The 21,415-nt window shown below is 26.9% G+C and overlaps 2 protein-coding genes and 1 long non-coding RNA gene across 3 annotated transcripts in view; 1 reads left to right on the top strand and 2 right to left on the bottom strand.

Moving 5' to 3' along the window:
* Window positions 1-6: 6 nt before the first annotated feature.
* Window positions 7-1,941, bottom strand: LOC126900959 (uncharacterized). The gene is made up of 3 exons (XR_007702937.1): window positions 1,793-1,941; window positions 385-875; window positions 7-318 (listed from the first exon to the last, which is right to left on the bottom strand). It is a non-coding gene; the product is annotated as an uncharacterized LOC126900959 (long non-coding RNA).
* Window positions 1,942-14,437: 12,496 nt separating this feature from the next.
* On the bottom strand, window positions 14,438-18,290 carry LOC126901456 (interferon-related developmental regulator 2). Its single transcript, XM_050677900.1, has 8 exons — window positions 17,855-18,290; window positions 17,301-17,414; window positions 16,772-16,943; window positions 16,513-16,714; window positions 16,250-16,452; window positions 15,502-15,745; window positions 14,909-15,127; window positions 14,438-14,829 (listed from the first exon to the last, which is right to left on the bottom strand). Exons 1-8 carry the CDS (start codon window positions 17,892-17,894, stop codon window positions 14,746-14,748), a joined length of 1,278 nt encoding a protein of 425 aa, XP_050533857.1. The 5' UTR covers window positions 17,895-18,290; the 3' UTR covers window positions 14,438-14,745.
* A 209-nt stretch (window positions 18,291-18,499) lies between these two features.
* The window catches only part of LOC126901458 (NADH dehydrogenase [ubiquinone] 1 alpha subcomplex subunit 10, mitochondrial), a 9,786-nt gene continuing 6,870 nt past the window's right edge, over window positions 18,500-21,415 (top strand). Inside the window, exons 1-4 of the mRNA XM_050677904.1 lie at window positions 18,500-18,830; window positions 19,085-19,646; window positions 19,712-19,876; window positions 19,948-20,062. Coding sequence (XP_050533861.1) covers window positions 18,593-18,830; window positions 19,085-19,646; window positions 19,712-19,876; window positions 19,948-20,062 — 1,080 coding nt within the window. The 5' untranslated portion in view covers window positions 18,500-18,592. The remainder of the gene's footprint in view (window positions 18,831-19,084; window positions 19,647-19,711; window positions 19,877-19,947; window positions 20,063-21,415) is intronic.

Below are 21,415 nucleotides of genomic sequence, written 5' to 3'. Positions count from 1 at the left end.
AAGCGTGTTAAAAATGGATCGAATTGAGCTATTAGCTCTAAAGACGTCATATAGTTTCCATTGTGATTATAGCCAAAATTAGAGTTATGGCCACGTAACGATCATCCACGAGAAGTTAATGACTTTATTGTAGCAACTACCCTTTTAAAACATTTCTCCAGTAGATAGTCTCTTCCTGTAGTTGTATTACTAAACTGTTATCAATTTTTCCGAGTTCTTTACTTTGTAATTTTAGTGCTATAATTGATTTTTTGTGTTCTTGACTATTTTCATGCTAATTGAAACGCTGATTGGCATTTTCCCAGTCATTATAACCCCCTGTTACAAGTTGAATTTTGTTTGAATTATTTTCAAATAAACAATAAGGCCCACAAAATACTACACCTTTACTTTTAAAATATACAAGCCAAGAAAGTAATGCAAGTTCACCATTTACCATTTTCCTCTGAAATAAGGCTTTTGTTAAATACCGTGTTTTGTCATTATATTTTCGAATGGAAGAAGAAAAATCATCGGTTAGGTTTAGATTTAAGCCATGTTTTGCCACATAGTTACGAAAAGATTCATTAATTAACCATTTATCGGGATCGGTTTGAAAAAAATTGGAAACAAATGTTCGAATTCATTGAAATTGTTTACTGTGACTACATTTTTTCATTATTATCAAGAGTTGTATTTATTTCGACTTGTTGAGTTTCTGTTTCTGTGCTTTTACTACCGTTTGAATCAGAATCAGGGTTTTTTTTAAATACGTATGCAATATTGGAGTTTTATTTAGAATATTTTTTTCCCTTTCGTCCTTTAATTTCGACTATTTTTTGTACTCGTGTCCACTTAATCTTTTTCTACAATCAGCCATTGTTATAATTTATAATCTAGTTTAATTAAAATAAAATCTATAAGAAAATTTACGCACGAGGTGATTTTATACATAATAAAATGAATAAGAAGTATGCTCGATCAAATTAGTGCGCATGATATGCCTAGGGGCAAAATATGCAACCAACAATAAACTCAACGTGACGTCACATGTAAATACATAGCGTTGTATATATTCTACAGGGTGTTCAGTAAGTCAGGATATNATGCCTAGGGGCAAAATATGCAACCAACAATAAACTCAACGTGACGTCACATGTAAATACATAGCGTTGTATATATTCTACAGAGTGTTCAGTAAGTCAGGATATGGGTTTCTATTGTTCTCATTGTTTCCCGTTTCCTGACTTACTGAACACTCTGTATATTAAGGGGCACTGTCCCGATTTAGCCAAGTATTTTAATGAACTTTTTTTAGTTAACAACAGTTTCATGAAAATAATAAGAACTGTTATTAGAACGTTAAAGTGTTGTAAATGAATGTTAGAACATGAAAAAATAAGTCTGTACACTAGTTAATATAGCTCACGTTTAATTAACGAGGTACAAAATCCTAATTTTTCATTAAAATACAAAAGTTACAACAAAAAAATACATAGAATCTAAAATAAGTATCCACGATTAAATTTATTATAAACTATTATTACAATGTGTTGTTTTAAAGTAATTAATATAATTATTCCTTAAAAATTATGTCTATCATATATATTATATCAGAATTAGCAATTTAAAAATCGCGCGATTTTAAAGTGCATTCGGCAGCGGTCGTATTTCACCGATCGTATACGAATGCACAAAAACATTAGGCGATGCACAGCGTGTACTACGACGAAAATGCGGACTGTAATCGAGCATACTTCTTATTCATTTTACTATGATTTTATAATAATTAAGTTATACATTAACAAATTACCTGTTGTCAAGATTTGCAAATTGTCCCGCTCATGTATCGGGTCCAATAATAGAGCATTTCGTGGTTTAGTTTACAGTTGTCAGTTCATATAAAATTGAATATTATTTTTATAGGAATTGAAATGAAAGATAAAGACGGGCGGCTCGATAACTATAAGCGGGTTTTCCTATCATTACTATATACTATATATATTATATATACCTATATACTATACTGTCTATATGATTAGATTTTAATCTACACTATGAGAAATGAAACCCATATCAAATGTTCGCATTTTTTGTTACTTATATGCGTACTGGTTCGTACTGTATTGCGTGTGTGTATAATATTTTGGTATCTGTTTTATTTTGAGCAAACGGACGTGTTTGTTTACAGTTTAACTTGTAATTCTAAATTGTATAATATATAACTTGTATAAAAATAATTTTTCTATTAAAAAAAAATAGTGAAATTTGATTTCATCAAATGAAAAATACTTTTTGTAATTTTGTAAAAAAATAAAGTTGTTAAAATTTGCCACCCTCCAAATTTTGCTGCTCTAGGCACGGGCCTATAGGGCCTAAATACGTCTCTTTAGAGAATAGGGATTAATAAAAGTTTTTATATAATAATATATACAGGTTCAGAAGTAAGGAAACAACTAAATTGTTACAAACCATGAGAACAATAAAAACCGTTCCCTTACTGAACACTATGTAGAGTTTTTATGAAATTAAGGATTACGTTTTCAACATAACTGATATTCTCATAGAAAACGTGTATAAAATTTTATAATTGTTTGGCCGCCGATCATTTGTAGCGCCACTTGTATATAACCGGTAAACGCGATCGAAATTGTTGCGCGTCGTGGCGTCCGGCGAGTATGTGTTTGGCACCTATGCTGGGACGATCCTATGACGGACGGTGAGTGCCTCAACTTGAAAGCCCACAACTAGAGTTCCGTGATCGTCACTTAAATATCAAAGGTGGATTTGGATGCCCATCCACGAGTTTATGGTTTGGAGAAGCGTGTCTGGTCTTGGTCTACGGGGAATTTGAAGTAACCAGGTTGCATACAAACCAGTTAACTATAGTTTGTGTAATATTGTATTTCGTTATAATAAAATTTGCATTTGTGTTGTCAGAATATTGTGTCCTTTGTTTAAGTAAAAGCAAGTCGTGTCCACTTAGGCGAAAATACTGGGTACCCCGACCATTGAGGTGTTTTCGAGTCGGTGGTTTATCAATAATTTATGTGAATTAATGTAATATGTTTACAATGTATAGTAATACTGCAAGTTTTGTATATAAATATATAAGAATAAAAAAATATTCTTAAGATTCAATTACAAGTTGAAAAATAAAATAATTTCTGTTGAATCAAGAAAATTAATATTAACAGTTCGAAAATGTGACACCTAACAGAGGTTAAATTATTTATAGTTTTTTGTAAACTAAAAGTTATTTATAAACTGTAGTTAGTAACTATAGTTATAATTATAGTTTTATTCTAGGAGATGAAACTAAGTCTAACAAAAATGTCGTATTTATTTAATATTTAGTGTATGCCTTTGTTTTACATATCACGAAATTACAACTCAAAATCTGTAGCTCAGAACTAGACGAACGCAAATTCAAAAATTATGATTTTTAGGTTATTACATTTTTGCATGCAAAAATAGTGTATATTGATTCTTTATCAACAGAATTTTGTATGATGGCAATTCCATATATTTCAGAGCTTTAAAAGTTAAGTCCTAACTTAATTTGCACCAAAAAAACGTAATTTGACATAATTAACCTAATAAAATAAACTAAAGGTATTTTAACCATGCAATTTTGCAATGTAGACAAACAATTTTAGCATGCTAACTTTTGTTTAAATTTCTATAGCGATTCAAAGAAGTTACAATTTAAATATATTTAATTGATAAAATAAAATAAATTATGAAAATTTTAAAATAAAGCCGTCCTCTAACTTCATTTCTTTATAATCAAAATACGAAACATTATATTTTATACGTTATTTTTTACAACATGAATATTTTTAATACGCTTTTATTAACACGCTTTTATTAGTTTCACATGTATTTTGTATATTGTTTGTATGTTGTTTGTATGTAAGTTTGTAACTCTCCAAACGCCACGCGTTATCGCATATTCCGTTGTCTAGACTAGACTGTTATACGCATTCACCCCTCCCCACGCCTCGCTCACAATACGACGGTACACTATTCCTATAAAAATTTATTTTTAGTTATCGTACCCGTACACGCGTGCTTGTCATCAATATTATATATATGTAAACAAATTTTTATTTTGACTGACCAATAACGCCCGCGTCTAATGCGCCTTACGTATATATATATATATTCCTACCGCCGTTTATACCTCGGGTATAACGTTAGTCCGACCCGCCCGGCCATAAAACACAGCTATACTTAGTGCATGATACTTTTACGTAGTTAAGTCGCATTATTTGTATAAATATATATATTCTAATTACTATTAAAATTAATATATTAACACGATTTATTCTAATTAAGAGATATAAAGTATTCATTCCGATTACGAGGGATGATTTCCGTATCGTCATTTTTCGTCACTACCTCCACGTTCCGGGAGTGAGTAATTTACGCGCCTGCTGCTTTCCTTGGATGTGGTAGCCGTTTCTCAGACTCCCTCCCCAGAATCGAACCCTGATTTCCCGTTACCCGTAACAACCATGATATTGATAGTAACTACTATCATAACATGAAACTAAAAAGTAAAAAATAAATATAGTTTAAAAAACTAAAAAAACACGCTTTTAAAGTACATCGAACTAAAAAGTTAAAAATAATTTTTAAAATAATTATGAACAAAAAATACTAGTATTATTGTGATAAAAGCGTGGGTGCTTTGTGCCATATTTTTCGTATATTGAGCGCCCGACGCTTTTATCACAATAATACTAGTATTTTTTGTTCATAATTATTTTAAAAATTATTTTTAACTTTTTAGTTCGATGTACTTTAAAAGCGTGTTTTTTTAGTTTTTTAAACTATATTTTTAAAAACATTTTCTTACTAATAGTGTAAGCTCTTTCAAACTACTCAGTGTACGCCTATGACGAACATCAAAGTATTATAATTAAAAAATTATTAATACCAAATTATATGGTTTGGGTTAATAAAATAATATAGACATGCTACACAAATAAAATTTATTTAAAAAAATGATGTAATTAATAAACTATAATCTAATTATTTATTTAAAGTACATAAAAATTCTAAATGAAAAATATGTAGTATATATGGAGTAAATATATTTAAATGATTTATTTTATGATATATTATATTATATATTTTATGATTTATTATCATTAGATATAATTGTTTAATAATAATCATTTACATGAGTAACAAATTTATAAATCAGAGTTATTAAAAACATAATTTTAGCTTCGATGCGAAGCTGAGAAGGTATTGGTTTTACTAAGATGTGTTTTTTTTTTTTTTGTGTCTGTTACCACTTTTTCTCAGCTCTCACCGAACCGATTTCTTTCAATGATACGTCAAAAGATCACAAATTGTATCTAGTCGAAGACATTACCCTCAAAAATTGAAAAAAATTCCCTCGTTCCCCGTAAATGGGGGAAACCTCCAAAAAAATTACAAATTTAAAAATCGCTAATTTTCGAAATTTTTTCAATTTTTTTTACTTAAAAGTGCCATAACTTTTTCAAAAATAAACATATCAATATAATTCTTTTTTATATAGATGCATAATATCATTACCTTTCATTTGGTATATTTTTTTCATAAATTTAACCCTTAACCTGCCCACAAGGGGGGATTTAAAATGACAACTTTTTCACAAAAAATTAATTTTTTTAACTTAAATTTTGAAAATGTTCCGGAAGGTCTGACACTTTTATATATATCTTAAATTAAAGCTAATGTAATATGCTTTATCATGAAAAAAAAAAATTTCGGACTTTATCTTATCTTCATGGTGAAAATGGCTACCGAATGCTATTTTTGTGTGAAAATTTTCGATTTTGTATTTTCCATTTTTAACTTTATTATGCTATAACTTTTTGAAAAATGTATGAATCATTACAATTTTTTTATGAGAAGTAGTATTTATATAGATCTTTCATTCGACATACTGTTTTTTTAAATCGGACCATTTCCCTAAATACAGGGGGGATTCAAAACATAAAAATGCATATAGAAAGTAGAACTTTTTCAACGTAACTTTTGAAAGTGTTCCGGAAGGTCTGACACTTTTATATATATCTTAAATTAAAGCTAATGTAATATACTTTATAATGGTAAAAAAAAATTTCGGACTTTATTTTATCTTCACGGTGAAAATGGCTACCAAATGCTATTATTATGTGAAAATTCTCGATTTTATTTTTTACATTTTTAACTTTATAATGCTATGACATATTTAAAAGTGTATGGATCAATATTATTTTTTTATAAGAAATAATATTTTTTAATAATCCCTTTTTCATTCTACATACTTCATCTTAATTAGGATATTAATAATGAACTAGCAGATAATGTAGCTTTTGGAATAATCCACCAGTTTTTTAAAATTAAACAGTATCTAAAGATTTGCATCGAAGCGTTTTTTTTTTTATAGTGATTTTAATCACTGTTAGATATCATTATACTTGATCCATCTATGCCACGTCACCACTGTGTCGCGACTCCCCTGTGCTGGGTTTTTTTAAACCTGTTTAAAACATCCAGTAAGAACAATATAAATTTTGAAATGATTGATGTTTTAAACACTTTTATAACGTAACAACCATTAATTATGCCCATAAATGAATAGATCTGATTAAAAAATTTGTGCAGACTTAAAAAAATCATCCCTATTTCGTTAAAATTTTTAGATCTTACGTTGACAAACACTGGTAATAGTGAGTGTATTTTTAAAAAAAATCTGACATTTTTATCAGAAAAAAAAAGTTTATGCTTATATTCTTTAGGCCTCTGAATTCAAATCTGACGTTAGTTTTTTGATTATCCTCTTTTAAATGGTGGTCAGAAGTAGTTCAAATTTTGATTTCCATCAATTTAAATGTGTAATACATTGATTTCTGTTTTTTAGGTTAGTGAATTAAAATTTTCTTCGCCCTAATTCCAACTACTTGGGATTGTCTACCCTTATTCTAAACTTTAACTTGGTATGATCTCCCACATCAGCTGTCCTCATATGGCATTTAATAACATTCCTCTATTTTTTTTTTTTTTGTCATCCTCTACCTTTTCATTTTTTAACATTAAATTCTGTAACGGTTCTTACAGCTTCCGATTCCTGTCTCCTCATAACATGACCAAACCATCTAAGTCTATTTTCTCTCATCTTATCCACGATTAACGCTACATCTATACTTCTTCTAATTTTTTTGTTCCTTATTCTATCTTCTCTAGTCACTTCATTTATCCAACTAAGCATTCTCATCTCTGCTACACTCATTTTCTGCTCTACTTTCTTATCAACGGCCCAACACTCTGAACCATAGCTGATCTCACTAGTCTTGTAGAATTTACTTTTCAGACTCATTGGAATTCTCTTATCGCATAACAAACCAGACGTTTTTTGTACAACTGATTCTAAATACATAAAAATGTCTATATCTCCTATCACGTTCTAACTTATTGTCGCTGATCTCGTGATTTCATCTACCCCGTGTTCTCCTTTGTCAAACTTATATTCTATATACTCTGTCTTACTCCTACTTATTCTTAATACCTATACGTCAAAAGATGATCTCCACACAGGTCACTGAATTTAAATCTCATATTATTTTTTTAATATTTTGATTTTTTAAGGAGATCAGCAAAATTAAAACATTTCTTAATATCAAATAAATTTATCACTTAGTTTATTTTTACAGTGTCATAATTAAAAAACGGTAGCACAGTGGGGTCGAGGCACAGTGTGGACGAGGCATAGATGGGACAAGTATAGATGATATCTGACAGTGATTAAAATCACTATCATAAGAAACGCTTCGATGCAAATCTGTAGATAGTGTTTCCTTTAGAGAAATTGGTGAAATATTTTAAAAGCAACATGAACTCTTATTTCTTTAATTATATCCTGATTAGTAGTTCTTTGATTTTAAAATATAATATATGAATAAATACTAATTATAGTTTTTAAATTTAGTATGAAATTGTGAGGCCAGCTATGATGTATGGTTAATAGTGTTGGGCGGTTGATAAGAAAGTAGAGCAGAGAATAAGTGTAGCAGAGATGAGAATGCTTAGTTGGATGAGTGGAGTGACTAGAGAAGATAGGATAAGGAACGAGCATATAAGAGGAAGTATAGGTGTTGCGTCAATCGTGGATAAGATGACAGAAAATAGACTTAGATTGTTTAGTCATGGTATGAGGAAAGAAGAATCGAAAGCTGTAAGAACAGTTATAGAAATGAATGTTGAAGGAAGAAGAGATAGAGGAAGACCAAAAAAGAGATGGAGGGATGCTATTGAATGCGATTTGAGGACAGCTGATGTGAGCGTAGAAGATGTGGGAGATCGTGTCAAGTGGAATCTTAGGATAAGGGTGCCCGACCCCAAGTAGTTGGGATTAAGGCAAAGAAAAAGAAAAATATTACCAGATATTCCGGTGGCAATTGACATAATATGATTGTTATTTCGGAATGTACAATTTAGCGTTTAGTTGGGTTTAAATAATATAGCGTCAAATCAATTACCTACTCTATCGGTTGTATCTCAATATACACTACACTTTAATGATACAATAAATAAATAAACTCACACATACACACATATGCATTTATAACATTGTGTCTAATGTAAGTATAACATGATAAAAAGTAACCGTAAAATGAAAAAAATGGAATATAAATTTTATTACTCATATTAAATGTAATGTAACTCGAAAAATATTTGTTTAAATGAAAAAATATAAGATTATATTTTTATTTATAATTGTCTTTTAAACAACTTTTGTGCGAAACTTTTTTTTGTAAGTTAAATATTTTTTTTTGAGAAAATTAAGAAAGCTCATATTTTTGAACTTTTGCGAGGATTTAAAAAAAAAGCTCAATTCCAATCTTGAGGACTATTAGTATGTCATTATACATATTTTAATTCAACTTTTAAAAAAACAAAATTTTTTCCGCAATTTTTCCTTTGTTGACTGGCCTAGATGTCAATTTTAAACTTGTAATTGAGCTAAAAGTTATGGTAATATATTCAATTTATTTTACTATAAACTTTCATAAATCTTTATCAAAAATTTTTCATCAACTTTAAAGAACCAAAAAAATAGGTTAAAATTGAAAATTTGGACTGATTATTTTTAACATATTAAAAATCAAATCAGTAATAATTTGAAAACAAATTTTTTTTTCTTTTAATTATTATTTTATATATATAATTAGTAATAATATAAAAAATTAGAAGTGATAGAAATAGTCTACTTGCAGATTTGAAAACAACGCGAAAAGTTGATTTAGAAAAGTATATTTTTGCTTCTGATGAAAGTTCCTTGTAGTCCAGTGCATTTTTTTATAGTAACAAACAGTTTTTATTGAAAATTATTGTATCAAGCCCTTTAAATTTTTATACACGTAAAAGTAAAGCAAAATATAACTTCTTTATTATTTTTATAATTTCTCCGTTTAAATTACAATATTAAATATCAATTTCATACTAAATTTAATAATTATAATTAGTATATATTCAAATATTATATTTTAAAATCAAAGAACTACTAATCATGATATAATTAAAGAAATAAGAGTTGATGTTGCTTTTGGAATAATCCACCAATTGCCTAATTAAAACAAAAAAAAAAAAAGTTTGTTGGGAATTTTTTCTGCTATTCTGCAAAATTACTCCTTCGTTGACTAGAATGAATCATTAAATAGAAAATTTTATGAGAATTAAAACAATGTTATTTTTAAGATTAATATGCAGTCAGAAAGTTTTATAATTATTATTTATTGTAAATTTATCAGAAAAACTCATTATTTTTTGCATTTTTATCGTAATAGAACACTTAAATAGAAATCATAGTAATCATTTCTAAGTAATTTTTGATATTTAAAAAGATTCTACTATTGAAATATCCAGAACTGAATTAATTTTAATGATTTACTTTAACTAAAAAAAAAAAAGTTAATATTTTGAATCCCTCTTGTGGGCAGGTAAAGGGTTAGATTTATAAAAAAAACCAAATGATAGATAAAGACATGCATCTAAATAAAAAAAAATATACTGATTTGGTCAAATATACTGATTTGGTCATTTTTGATAAAGTTATAAGTTTTATACACTGGACTACAAGGAACTTCCATCAGAAACAAAAATGTACTATTCTAAATCAACTTTTCGCGATGTTTTAAAATGTGCAGTTAGACTTTTTCTATAACTTCTAAGTTTTAATATTATTAAAAAATAGTTTTTACATATAAAAAAAAATAATTAAGAACAAAAAAAATTGTTTTAAATTAATACTGATTTGATATAATATTTAATATTAATTTGATTATTAATAAGTTAAAAATAAGGAAAATGACATATTTAACCAATTTTGTTAATCGTTTAAAGTTGATTGTTGTAAATGTTTATAAAAAAAAAAAAAAATTTATTTTACCATAACTTTTAGCTCAATTGGTAAGTTTGACATTGACATAATTAAATAGAAAATTTTATGACAATTAAAAAAATTGTATCGTTAAGATCAATATGCAGTCAGAAAGTTTTATAATTACTATTTATTGTAAATTTATCAGAAAAGCTCAATATTTTTTTGCATTTTTATGGTAATAGATAACTTAAATAGAAGTAATAGTAATAATTTCCTAGGAACTTTTGTTGTTTGTTGAAAAGATTCTATAATTGAAATATTGAGAACTTAATTAATTTTAATGATTTACTTTAACTAAATGTACCAATCAAAACAAAGTTGTTAAAAAGATTTACTCAATTGAGTTTATTATAAAATTTGATTATATTTGTAAAAATCAATTGTTAATTCAGGAGAAAAAACAATCATTTTTTTTAGAAATGATTTATATAGCAACACGTTAGAAAAAAATTTGAATATTATAGTCTAATAGTAGCACACACAAACAGAGTAATAAAATTATTAAATTACAAAGTAAAATGATTTAATTTTGTAGTTGAAACCTATCATATCAAACTTCATTCGTTAATAAATATTTTGAAAACATTAGAAATTAATGATTTTAATTGTCTTTATGGAGACGATGTAATAACTAACTGTTTAATTGATAAATTAGAATTTTTTTTTCAATTTTTGAGAGTAATATCTTCAACTAGATACGAATTGTAGTAATTTGACGTATTGTTGAAAAAAGTAGGTCAAGTTAGAGCAGAGAAAATAAATGATAGTCACAAAAAAATATCTTCTCGGCTTTGCATCGAAGCGAAAACTTAAAATATAGTAAAATAATTTTAATACGAATAAGAAATTTCTTCTTGCAAGGGGCGACTAAAGTGATGGGATCCTTGATCTTTATTGAAGTTATTGAATCTAAATGTGATAAAAATCAAACGAGTTAAAATTTATACTAACTTAAAAAGAATTAAGAAAAAATGCAAAAAATTCATTGCCATATGCGGGTTGGAACCTCGTACCCCAAGCGTGTAAAACATAAATTTTACCAACTCGGCAACCGTACGTTGCTTCCGGCGGTTGAAAAATTGGCTATTTAAGCTAGTTCAAATTTCAAAGTTATTTTTCTCGACTTAAAAGAAACAAACATATTTAAATAAGTTTAACTATCTATACTATATCAATTTTAATTTATATAATATTTATGAAAATCTGTACTCCCCTTGTCAGGTATTTTAAAATAAAATAAAATACAAAACCCAGAATTTTAACACAAAAATAGCATATTTTTGCATACGGTAGTCATTTTTACCATGAAGACAAATCCAGAGGTCAAATTTTTTTTTTTCACATTAAAGTATATTACATAAGCTTTAATTTAAGATATATTTAAAAGTGTCAGTATTTCCGGAATACTTTCAAAAATTAAATTGAAAATATCGTAGTAACAATACGCATGTTTAAAGTTTTGACCCCCCTTGTTAAAGGGGTATGATCCGATTTACAAAAAAAGCGTGCCAGATGAAAGGGGTATATAAATATTTATTATAAAAAAATAATAATATTGATCCATACATTTTTCCAAAAGTTATATAAAATATAAATTAAATAATATAACATATAAAATCGAGATTTTTTTCACGGAAATCGTACGTTTTTCTTTAACTTTGATGTCCGTTTTCACCACGAAGACAAGTCCAGAGGTCAAATTTTTTTTTTTCAAATTAAAGTATATTACATAAGCTTTAATTTAAGATATATATAAAAGTGTCAGTATTTCCGGAATACTTTCAAAAATTAAATTGAAAATATCTTAGTAACAATACGCATGTTTAAAGTTTTGACCCCCCTTGTTAAAGGGGTATGATCCGATTTACAAAAAAAGCGTGCCAGATGAAAGGGGTATATAAATATTTATTATAAAAAAATAATAATATTGATCCATACATTTTTCCAAAAGTTATATAAAATATAAATTAAATAATATAACATATAAAATCGAGATTTTTTTCACGGAAATCGTACGTTTTTCTTTAACTTTGATGTCCGTTTTCACCATGAAGACAAATCCAGAGGTCAAATTTTTTTTTTTCAAATTAAAGTATATTACATAAGCTTTAATTTAAGATATATTTAAAAGTGTCAGTATTTCCGGAATACTTTCAAAAATTAAATTGAAAATATCTTAGTAACAATACGCATGTTTAAAGTTTTGACCCCCCTTGTTAAAGGGGTATGATCCGATTTACAAAAAAAGCGTGCCAGATGAAAGGGGTATATAAATATTTATTATAAAAAAATAATAATATTGATCCATACATTTTTCCAAAAGTTATATAAAATATAAATTAAATAATATAACATATAAAATCGAGATTTTTTTCACGGAAATCGTACGTTTTTCTTTAACTTTGATGTCCGTTTTCACCACGAAGACAAGTCCAGAGGTCAAATTTTTTTTTTTCAAATTAAAGTATATTACATAAGCTTTAATTTAAGATATATATAAAAGTGTCAGTCTTTCCGGAACATTTTCAAAAGTTAAGTTGAAAAAGTTCTACTTTCTATACGCATTTTAAAAGGTTTGCACCCCCCCTGTATAAAGGGAAATGGTCCGATTTTAAAAAAAAGTATGTCGAATGAAAGAAGTATATATAAAGTATTTATCATTAAAGAATAAAGTTGATTCATGCATTTTTTAAAAAGTTATAGCAACATAATGTTAAAAAATGTAAAATATAATATCAAGAATTTTTTCACAAAAATAGCATATTTTTGCATACGGTAGTCATTTTCACCATGAAGACAAGTCCAGAGGTCAAATTTTTTTTTTTCAAATTAAAGTATATTACATTAGCTTTAATTTAAGGTATATATAAAATTGTCAGTCTTTCCGGAACATTTTCAAAAGTTAAGTTGAAAAAGTTAATTTTTTGTAAAAAAGTTACCATTTTGAAACCCCATCCTTTGGGCTGTTAAAGGGTCAAATGTTCACAAAAATATATAAAATGATAGGTAATTATCTAAGGTATCTATAAAAAAAAAAATTATATTGATTCGGTCATTTTTAAAAAAGTTATGGCAATTTTAAGTAAAAAAAATTGAAAAAATATCGAAAATTAGCGATTTTTAAATTTGTAATTTTTTGGGGGATTTCCCCCGTTTACGGGGAACGAGGGAATTTTTTTCAATTTTTGAGGGTAATGTCTTCGACTAGATACGATTTGTGATCTTTTGACATATTGTTCATCAAAATCGGTCCAGCGAGAGCTGAGATTGAGCGTTCACAGACACAAAAAAAAAAAAAAAAAAAAAAACACATCATAGTAAAATTAATACCTTCTCAGCTTCGCATCGAAGCTAAAATTGGTATTTATTACATTTTTACAGAAAAGATAGTTTAAAATTATTTTTTAGTTTAACTTTAGTTATGTACCACTTATGAAGTACTTTTAACGTAGTAGCATTGAAATAATAAAAATGTGCATTATATAATCAATAATCTATCAGATGTCATTAGAATATAATGGTAGAGCATTTATACCATTAAGCCAAATTTTATAGTGAAATAGAGATCAGATTATTTGTTGATTTTTAATAAAACAATTTTTTTTTCAGTCTCAATTTGGAATATAATTGAAATAAAAATTTCTGTTATAACATTAAAATGTAGCGTTTTAAATGTATTTTTTACTGCAATGAAAAATTCTCATTACTTTTTCAATGCAACTAGAAATTTTTTCGTGGGAAAGGATAAATTCGACCTCATGGAGGAATCTTTAATTGATTCAATATTATAGAATTCTTAACTGTCTCTACTGTTTATTATTAGCATGAAACTATCATTTAATAGACCTATTTTTAACACAAATGTTTAGTCTTAACTCTCCAACCTACCAACTTTTATTTGAACAAATTTCAATTTAACAAAAAAATTTTTCTCTCTTGAATATTTCAATTGTATGGGAAATTCATCATTACAGCATATTTCAAGAAGCAGTTTTACGATAGAACACTAGGTAAATCAAATGAACTATCATAATGCACTTATAACTTATGTTTTTATTAAAAAAATAAATAACTAACAAATAAAAATTCTAATTAAATTTAAATTTGTCAGTTTACTTTATTTTTAGTAAAATTTTTATTTTATTTTAACTGAATGACATTAATGGAGGTTCAATATAACAACTTAAGAAAACTCCTAACAATTATCATAAATAATTTTTTACAGTTTTAGAAGAAAATTTAATGATATAAATAGAAATTAACATATCTATCACATTCATGCTTAAATAAATATTATTATTTGTTTATTTATTTTTATCTAATGTAAAGTAAATAATATTTTAGTCAATTGTAGCAATTCGTTTGTCTCGTACTTTTCCTCTTGTTTTTGTGCGTACTTTGAAGTTGGCTGCATTAATTTGTTGCTAAAATATTTTTAGGTATTTTTATTTAGTGAGATACTAAGAAGTAATCCACTATATTATTTTGGTGATTTTTACTTACTCTTTCCATTTTGGACTGTTTATTACTTAATAACTTAGTTTGGCATAGCTTAGGACCTAAATTTAATATATCACGCACAAGATCATTTTCAGTCATATGCATATTCATGCCAGAACCTAATGCTTGACATAATACATCATATTCTTTTTTTTTGGTCCATGTATTCATAGATAATATTTCTTGTCCAAATCGAACTTGAATATTGGGTGGTTCATCAAACTAAAAATATTGCATATAAAATTATTAAATAAAATAAATAATAATTTTATGCAAAATGTTTATCCTATACAGGTTCACTTAAATATTTAGACAATAAATGTTTCATTATTTTTTTCTATGCTGTATTATTCGCCTAAACGAATGATTCAAACATAATATTAGATCTTAATATCATTACAATAAATTATATATTACCCAAATGTAAGAAATACAAGTAACATAGATATTTTTTTAGCATATTACATAAAGAATCATTGCATAAAGATTAAAAAGTATTTTTTAAATAATTTATTAATATACTATTCATATATATATATATATATTTTAAATTAGTAAGACATTTAAGTTTTAAGTTTAAGTAACAGGTAACATACTTCTACATAGTGAAGAATTTGTCTAAAATTAGATCTTTGGGTTTTTCTATCTTTTTTGGCTCTGTATTTTTGTGAATCAGTAGCTAGTTCACGTAATTTAGAAATGAGCTCTTCATCTGGCTCATATTCATCCATGTCTTCACACTCTCGTACCATTTCTAATAAAACAGTTAATAATTCACCAGTAGCCATTCTAACTTCTAAATATGCCGAGTCTAGGAGTAAACTTAATTCAGAAAGAGTTCTGGAAATATAAATATATTATTAGTAGAAGTAAATTTTTACTTAATTACCGCATTTAATAAAATGTTAAATTTTTTTAAAAACTCATATAATCTCAAGTAAGATATAGAAACTTAAAAATACCTAAAACATATTTTTTGGCAAGTTTAACATTTTTATTACAGTAAAACAATATTCAGAAATGTATATTGTTCTACATATAAGATAGGATTAAGGGGGAGCTAAGGTTGCATAGCCTATGGAATTGTAGGTTCAAATTTCTTCATTGATCTTAACACAAAATATATTAATATACATTATATATTATTGTGTAGATATAATTAACACTTATAATTCAAGAGCCTCATTTAAATATTGCCTTGATTATCATAGTTGAAAAAAAAAAATAAAAAACAACAAAATATTGTAATAAAACTTTTCTATACTGAATTTCTACCTAAATTACAACTTATTTATATCATTTAGCTTAGTCCCAATGGAATATTTTAAATTAAAAATTACTTACGGTAAAATAGTAGAATTTCTAATTGATATTGTAGATAAAAGTAAGCACCAAGAAGACAAGGCAGTAGAGTAAAGTGTTGCTGCAGGCGCAGAAACAGTAGATGAATGAATTAAACGTGCCCAAAGGTTACGGAATAATTGCATTGCTGAATCAATTTCTTCATTATATGCAATAAATGTTAACAATGCAATTGCTAAACAACACTATAAACAATAACCAAAAAAAATTATATTCAATGACTAGTTGATCAACTAAAACAATACCTTTTCTCTTGCAAGTAAAGGTACAGACTCATCATTAGCAACAAACATTAATGTAGGTAATAATTCTTGACACACGTTTTCTGATACATCAATTGAGCCTAATTGTATACATAAAAGACAAGATAAGTTAGCAGCAACTGCTTTTTCATTATCTCCACCTTTCCTTAAAGCACGTTCAATAGAATCAGTAATTGTCATACGCCTAAAATTATTCAAAATATAAACTTTGAAATTAATTAAACTAGTTAAGAAAAAGTACCTGTTTAATATGAAATCTGGTATATATTTTTTACAGAAAACATTGCAAATAGATTCAAAGCTAGATGTACGACCTTGTGCAGATTTTTGTGACAGACCATCAATGGCCTCTGATAACTTTTCTTCAAAAGCATCACTTAAAGATTGTTCATCATTATCATCTGTTGGTACACCTAAAAAGAGTTTTGTTTATTAAAAATATATAAGAGTACATCTTATTTTTTATTTATATATTAACTTAAACACAATTGTAGCTTTTGATGACACTTTTATTTTCTATTTTATTATAAACAATTAATTTAATAAAGAGTGTATAGTAAAAAAATAAAATAATAATAATAATTAAGAATATATAACAGTAATAACTTTAATACTATTAATTTAGTATTTTTCTAAATTATAAATAAAATTATTGAAGTAAAAAAAACGTAAAAAGTATAAATCATATTAGCACTATTTAAATCTTTAATATCATACTTAAAAAAAAGAAAATATAATAAAATTTTATTTTGAAAATTACAATTACTTACATGAGCGTTCATCAATTGATGTACTACATGATGCATTGCTGATTATACTTGCATTATCATTATATGATTCATCATCCGACACGTCAAGATCACGCACTTTACTTGATAATACATCTATAAAAAATTTTTTTACCATTAATCCTATTTTTGCATAATGACGAAAAAAAGGAGTGAATTATTAAATTAATATTATATAATGAATAAATGGACCTTGATTTCTGTCTAGTATTATTTTTCAGGGTTATGTTTAGTACATGTGTCTACATTTAAAAAAAACTATACATCAAGTAAAATTATTTCTTATGGTTAAGAACTAAATAAATAATACGTAGCATTTCCCCACTACTTTTAAGCACATAAATTTCCTGGTATCAATTTCTAAGTATTAAAAAAAATTACTTGTCATCATTTATTAATTAGATATGTTCAATATCACTTAACACGGAATAGGTATTTACATTTATTTTTTAATTAAAATAGAATTAATAATTTTATTATTTAATAAAAATAGCATAAATTGAATAAATATTAGATTATTATTCTAAAAGAATTACCTAATGCGGTCTTTTGTGGTCTACGTTTTCCTCGGGGCATTGTCGTATCCGTGTGTAAATAGCGTCAGTAGTATAATCTGATTTTTTAGAAGGCGGTCGATGAAAATTCCCGTAAATTTCGACGTTGTTGCGGCGTTTTGTCACGTTTATAATTACTTGCTCACTGTGAATGTTAGAAACCATGCACATCATGCCAGCTGTCGAGACGGGCAACACACACTATACTGTCTACTGGCGCGATAAAATATTATTAATAAAACATTGAGTTACCAATAGCGATTACGTAAAACGAGTGCGAGTGGCAGCTGTTGATATTACACGTATAATGCAAAGTGATAATAAGTCTAATAACTGCTTAGTAGAATGTATTTCGTATTGTATATTTGCTTATGTGTGTGCGACGGCTAACGTGTATAATTTCTGCGAGTACGATTTTTGGAATGATGCAATAGTGAAGAAGGGGTGAAGGGGCGAAGGGCAATATTAAGGCTATGGATCTAAATACTCGTAGAATGGTGGAAGATAAATTAAAATTAAAGAAACAGCAGCTCGAAATATGATAATACAGCGCCATCTACTTTCTTATAAAGGATAATCAGCTGTTTAAAGTTAATTTCAATTTAGATATTAAATAAGTTTTTCGATAAATGATAAGACGATAAAAGATTTTCAGAAAAAATCTAAATGTTTGAATGTTAAACATTTTTGTCTTAAAAATTAAGTAAAAATTATTACAAAATGATTAATTTAAACTTTGCTAATAAATTATTCATTTGTACACCATTAATGCATGCATTTAAAAGAAGTATTTCCAGCAAGACTTTACGAGCTTCAATTGGACTCGAAGTGAAGAAACCAGCACCGTTTCCCTACAAGGAAAAAAACTATAGTTTACTTGATAGTCTTATAGATCACACAACAAAACGCTTTGATGAAAACACTAAATTAATAGTACTAGAAGGTCCAGTTGGTATTGGTTAGTAGAAACAATATTAAACACAAAATATTTTATTTATTCTTTACATGTAAGTCAATTACCTTTAAGCGAGCTAATAAGTATGTACTAGTCAAAATTTTGTTTAAAATTTATTTGTTAAAATGATTCTTTTTATTTTATCTAATAATTGAAAACTTGTGAGAAAAAGTTTCCCATGTTTATTAATTGCTGAACCTTTATGAATTTTATCATTTACAATTTTTAATAATAATTAAAATAATTTCTATCTGCAGGTAAAACTGAAATTGGAAAACAATTGGCTGATGAATTAGGAATGCATTTTATGCCTGATGTTACCATGGATTCGTATTACATCAATAACTATGGTTATGATATGCGAAAATTAGATTCACAGTTACCAGTAAACTGTCAGAGCTTTGATGAACAAAACTTTCTTCAAAGTCCTAATCACTATAATGCTGCAGCTTTTCAAATAATAAAATTTAAATTACGTTATGCCCATTATATTGATGCCATTGCTCATGTACTAAATACAGGTGATGGTGTTATAATTGAGCGTAGTCCATTTAGTGATTTTGTATTTTTAGAAGCTATGTATAAATGCAAATATGTTAGTAAAATGGTTTACAAAATATATTATACATTGTATCGCCATGCTATGCCAGACTTGCTACATCCCAATTTAGTTATATACTTGGATGTTCCAGTATCAAAAATATTGGAACAAATAAAAAAAAGAAATCAACCAAACGAAGTTAATTCTAAAGCAATGAATGCCGAATATTTAGAATGTATGGAAGATCAATTTAAATCTAAATTTTTGCGTGACATTAAGTAAAATTAACTATAAACTAAAAATTTATTAACTAAATAATCTACAATATTTTTTTTATTGCTAGTTTAAAATCTGAAGTATTAGTTTATGATTGGTCTGAAGGTGGTGATGCTGATATAATTGTAGAAGATATAGAACGCATTGATTTTGATAATTATACAAATGATGATCCCAAAATTCAAGATTGGAATTATTCTAGAGAACAATATTGGGCTGATGTTAGAATGAAGTTTGTATAATTTGTTATTAAATTTTATTATATATGTTTATTTATTTCATTATAAGTAATATATTTTTTAGATACACAAACTGTAAAGAAGATTTAATTGCCAATTTCAATGTACCTGTGTTTGATGCCCCTGAACTAAATATACCTGGTGAAGAAGTTGAAACTCTTACGCATGCTTGGTTTAATGTAAGATTAATAGAAATCTTAAATATGACTAATAATATTTAAAAAACGGTAGCACAGTGTGGACGAGGCATAGATGGGACAAGTATAGATGATATCTGATAGTGATTAAAATCACTATCATAAGAAACGCTTCGATGCAAATCTGTAGATAGTGTTTCCTTTAGAGAAATTGGTGAAATATTTTAAAAGCAACATGAACTCTTATTTCTTTAATTATATCCTGATTAGTAGTTCTTTGATTTTAAAATATAATATATGAATAAATACTAATTATAGTTTTTAAATTTAGTATGAAATTGTGTGGCCAGCTATGATGTATGGTTCATAGTGTTGGGCGGTTGATAAGAAAGTAGAGCAGAGAATAAGTGTAGCAGAGATGAGAATGCTTAGTTGGATGAGTGGAGTGACTAGAGAAGATAGGATAAGGAACGAGCATATAAGAGGAAGTATAGGTGTTGCGTCAATCGTGGATAAGATGACAGAAAATAGACTTAGATTGTTTAGTCATGGTATGAGGAAAGAAGAATTGGAAGCTGTAAGAAGAGTTATAGAAATGAATGTTGAAGGAAGAAGAGATAGAGGAAGACCAAAAAAGAGATGGAGGGATGCTATTGAATGCGATTTGAGGACAGCTGATGTGAGCGTAGAAGATGTGGGTGATCGTGTCAAGTGGAATCTTAGGATAAGTGTGGCCGACCCCAAGTAGTTGGGATTAAGACATAGAAAAATACAAAGATTACCAGAAATTCCGGTGGCAATAGACATAATATGATTGTTGTTTGGGAATGTACAATTTAGGTTATGGTAATATATTCAATTTTTTTTGCTATAAACTTTCATAAATCTTTATCAAAAATTTTTCATCAATTTTAAAGAACCAAAAAAATAGGTTAAAATTGAAAATTTGGACTGATTATTTTTAACATATTAAAAATCAAATCAGTAATAATTTGAAAACAAATTTTTTTTTCTTTTAATTATTATTTTATATATATAATTAGTAATAATATAAAAAATTAGAAGTGATAGAAATAGTCTACTTGCAGATTTGAAAACAACGCGAAAATTTGATTTAGAAAAGTATATTTTTGCTTCTGATGAAAGTTCCTTGTAGTCCAGTGCATTTTTTTATAGTAACAAACAGTTTTTATTGAAAATTATTGTATCAAGCCCTTTAAATTTTTATACACGTAAAAGTAAAGTACAACTTTATTATTTTTCTAATTTCTCCGTTTAAATTACAATATTAAATTATTAAATATCAATTTCATACTAAATTTAATAATTATAATTAGTATTTATTCATATATTATATTTTAAAATCAAAGAACTACTAATCAGGATATAATTAAA

Source organism: Daktulosphaira vitifoliae, unplaced genomic scaffold (assembly GCF_025091365.1).
Source record: "Daktulosphaira vitifoliae isolate Bord-2020 unplaced genomic scaffold, ASM2509136v1 Scaffold_3, whole genome shotgun sequence".
In the NCBI taxonomy this organism is placed as follows: Eukaryota; Metazoa; Arthropoda; class Insecta; order Hemiptera; family Phylloxeridae; genus Daktulosphaira; species Daktulosphaira vitifoliae.
The sequence above is the reverse complement of the archived record's forward strand: the minus strand, read 5'-3'. Positions and strand labels throughout refer to the sequence as shown.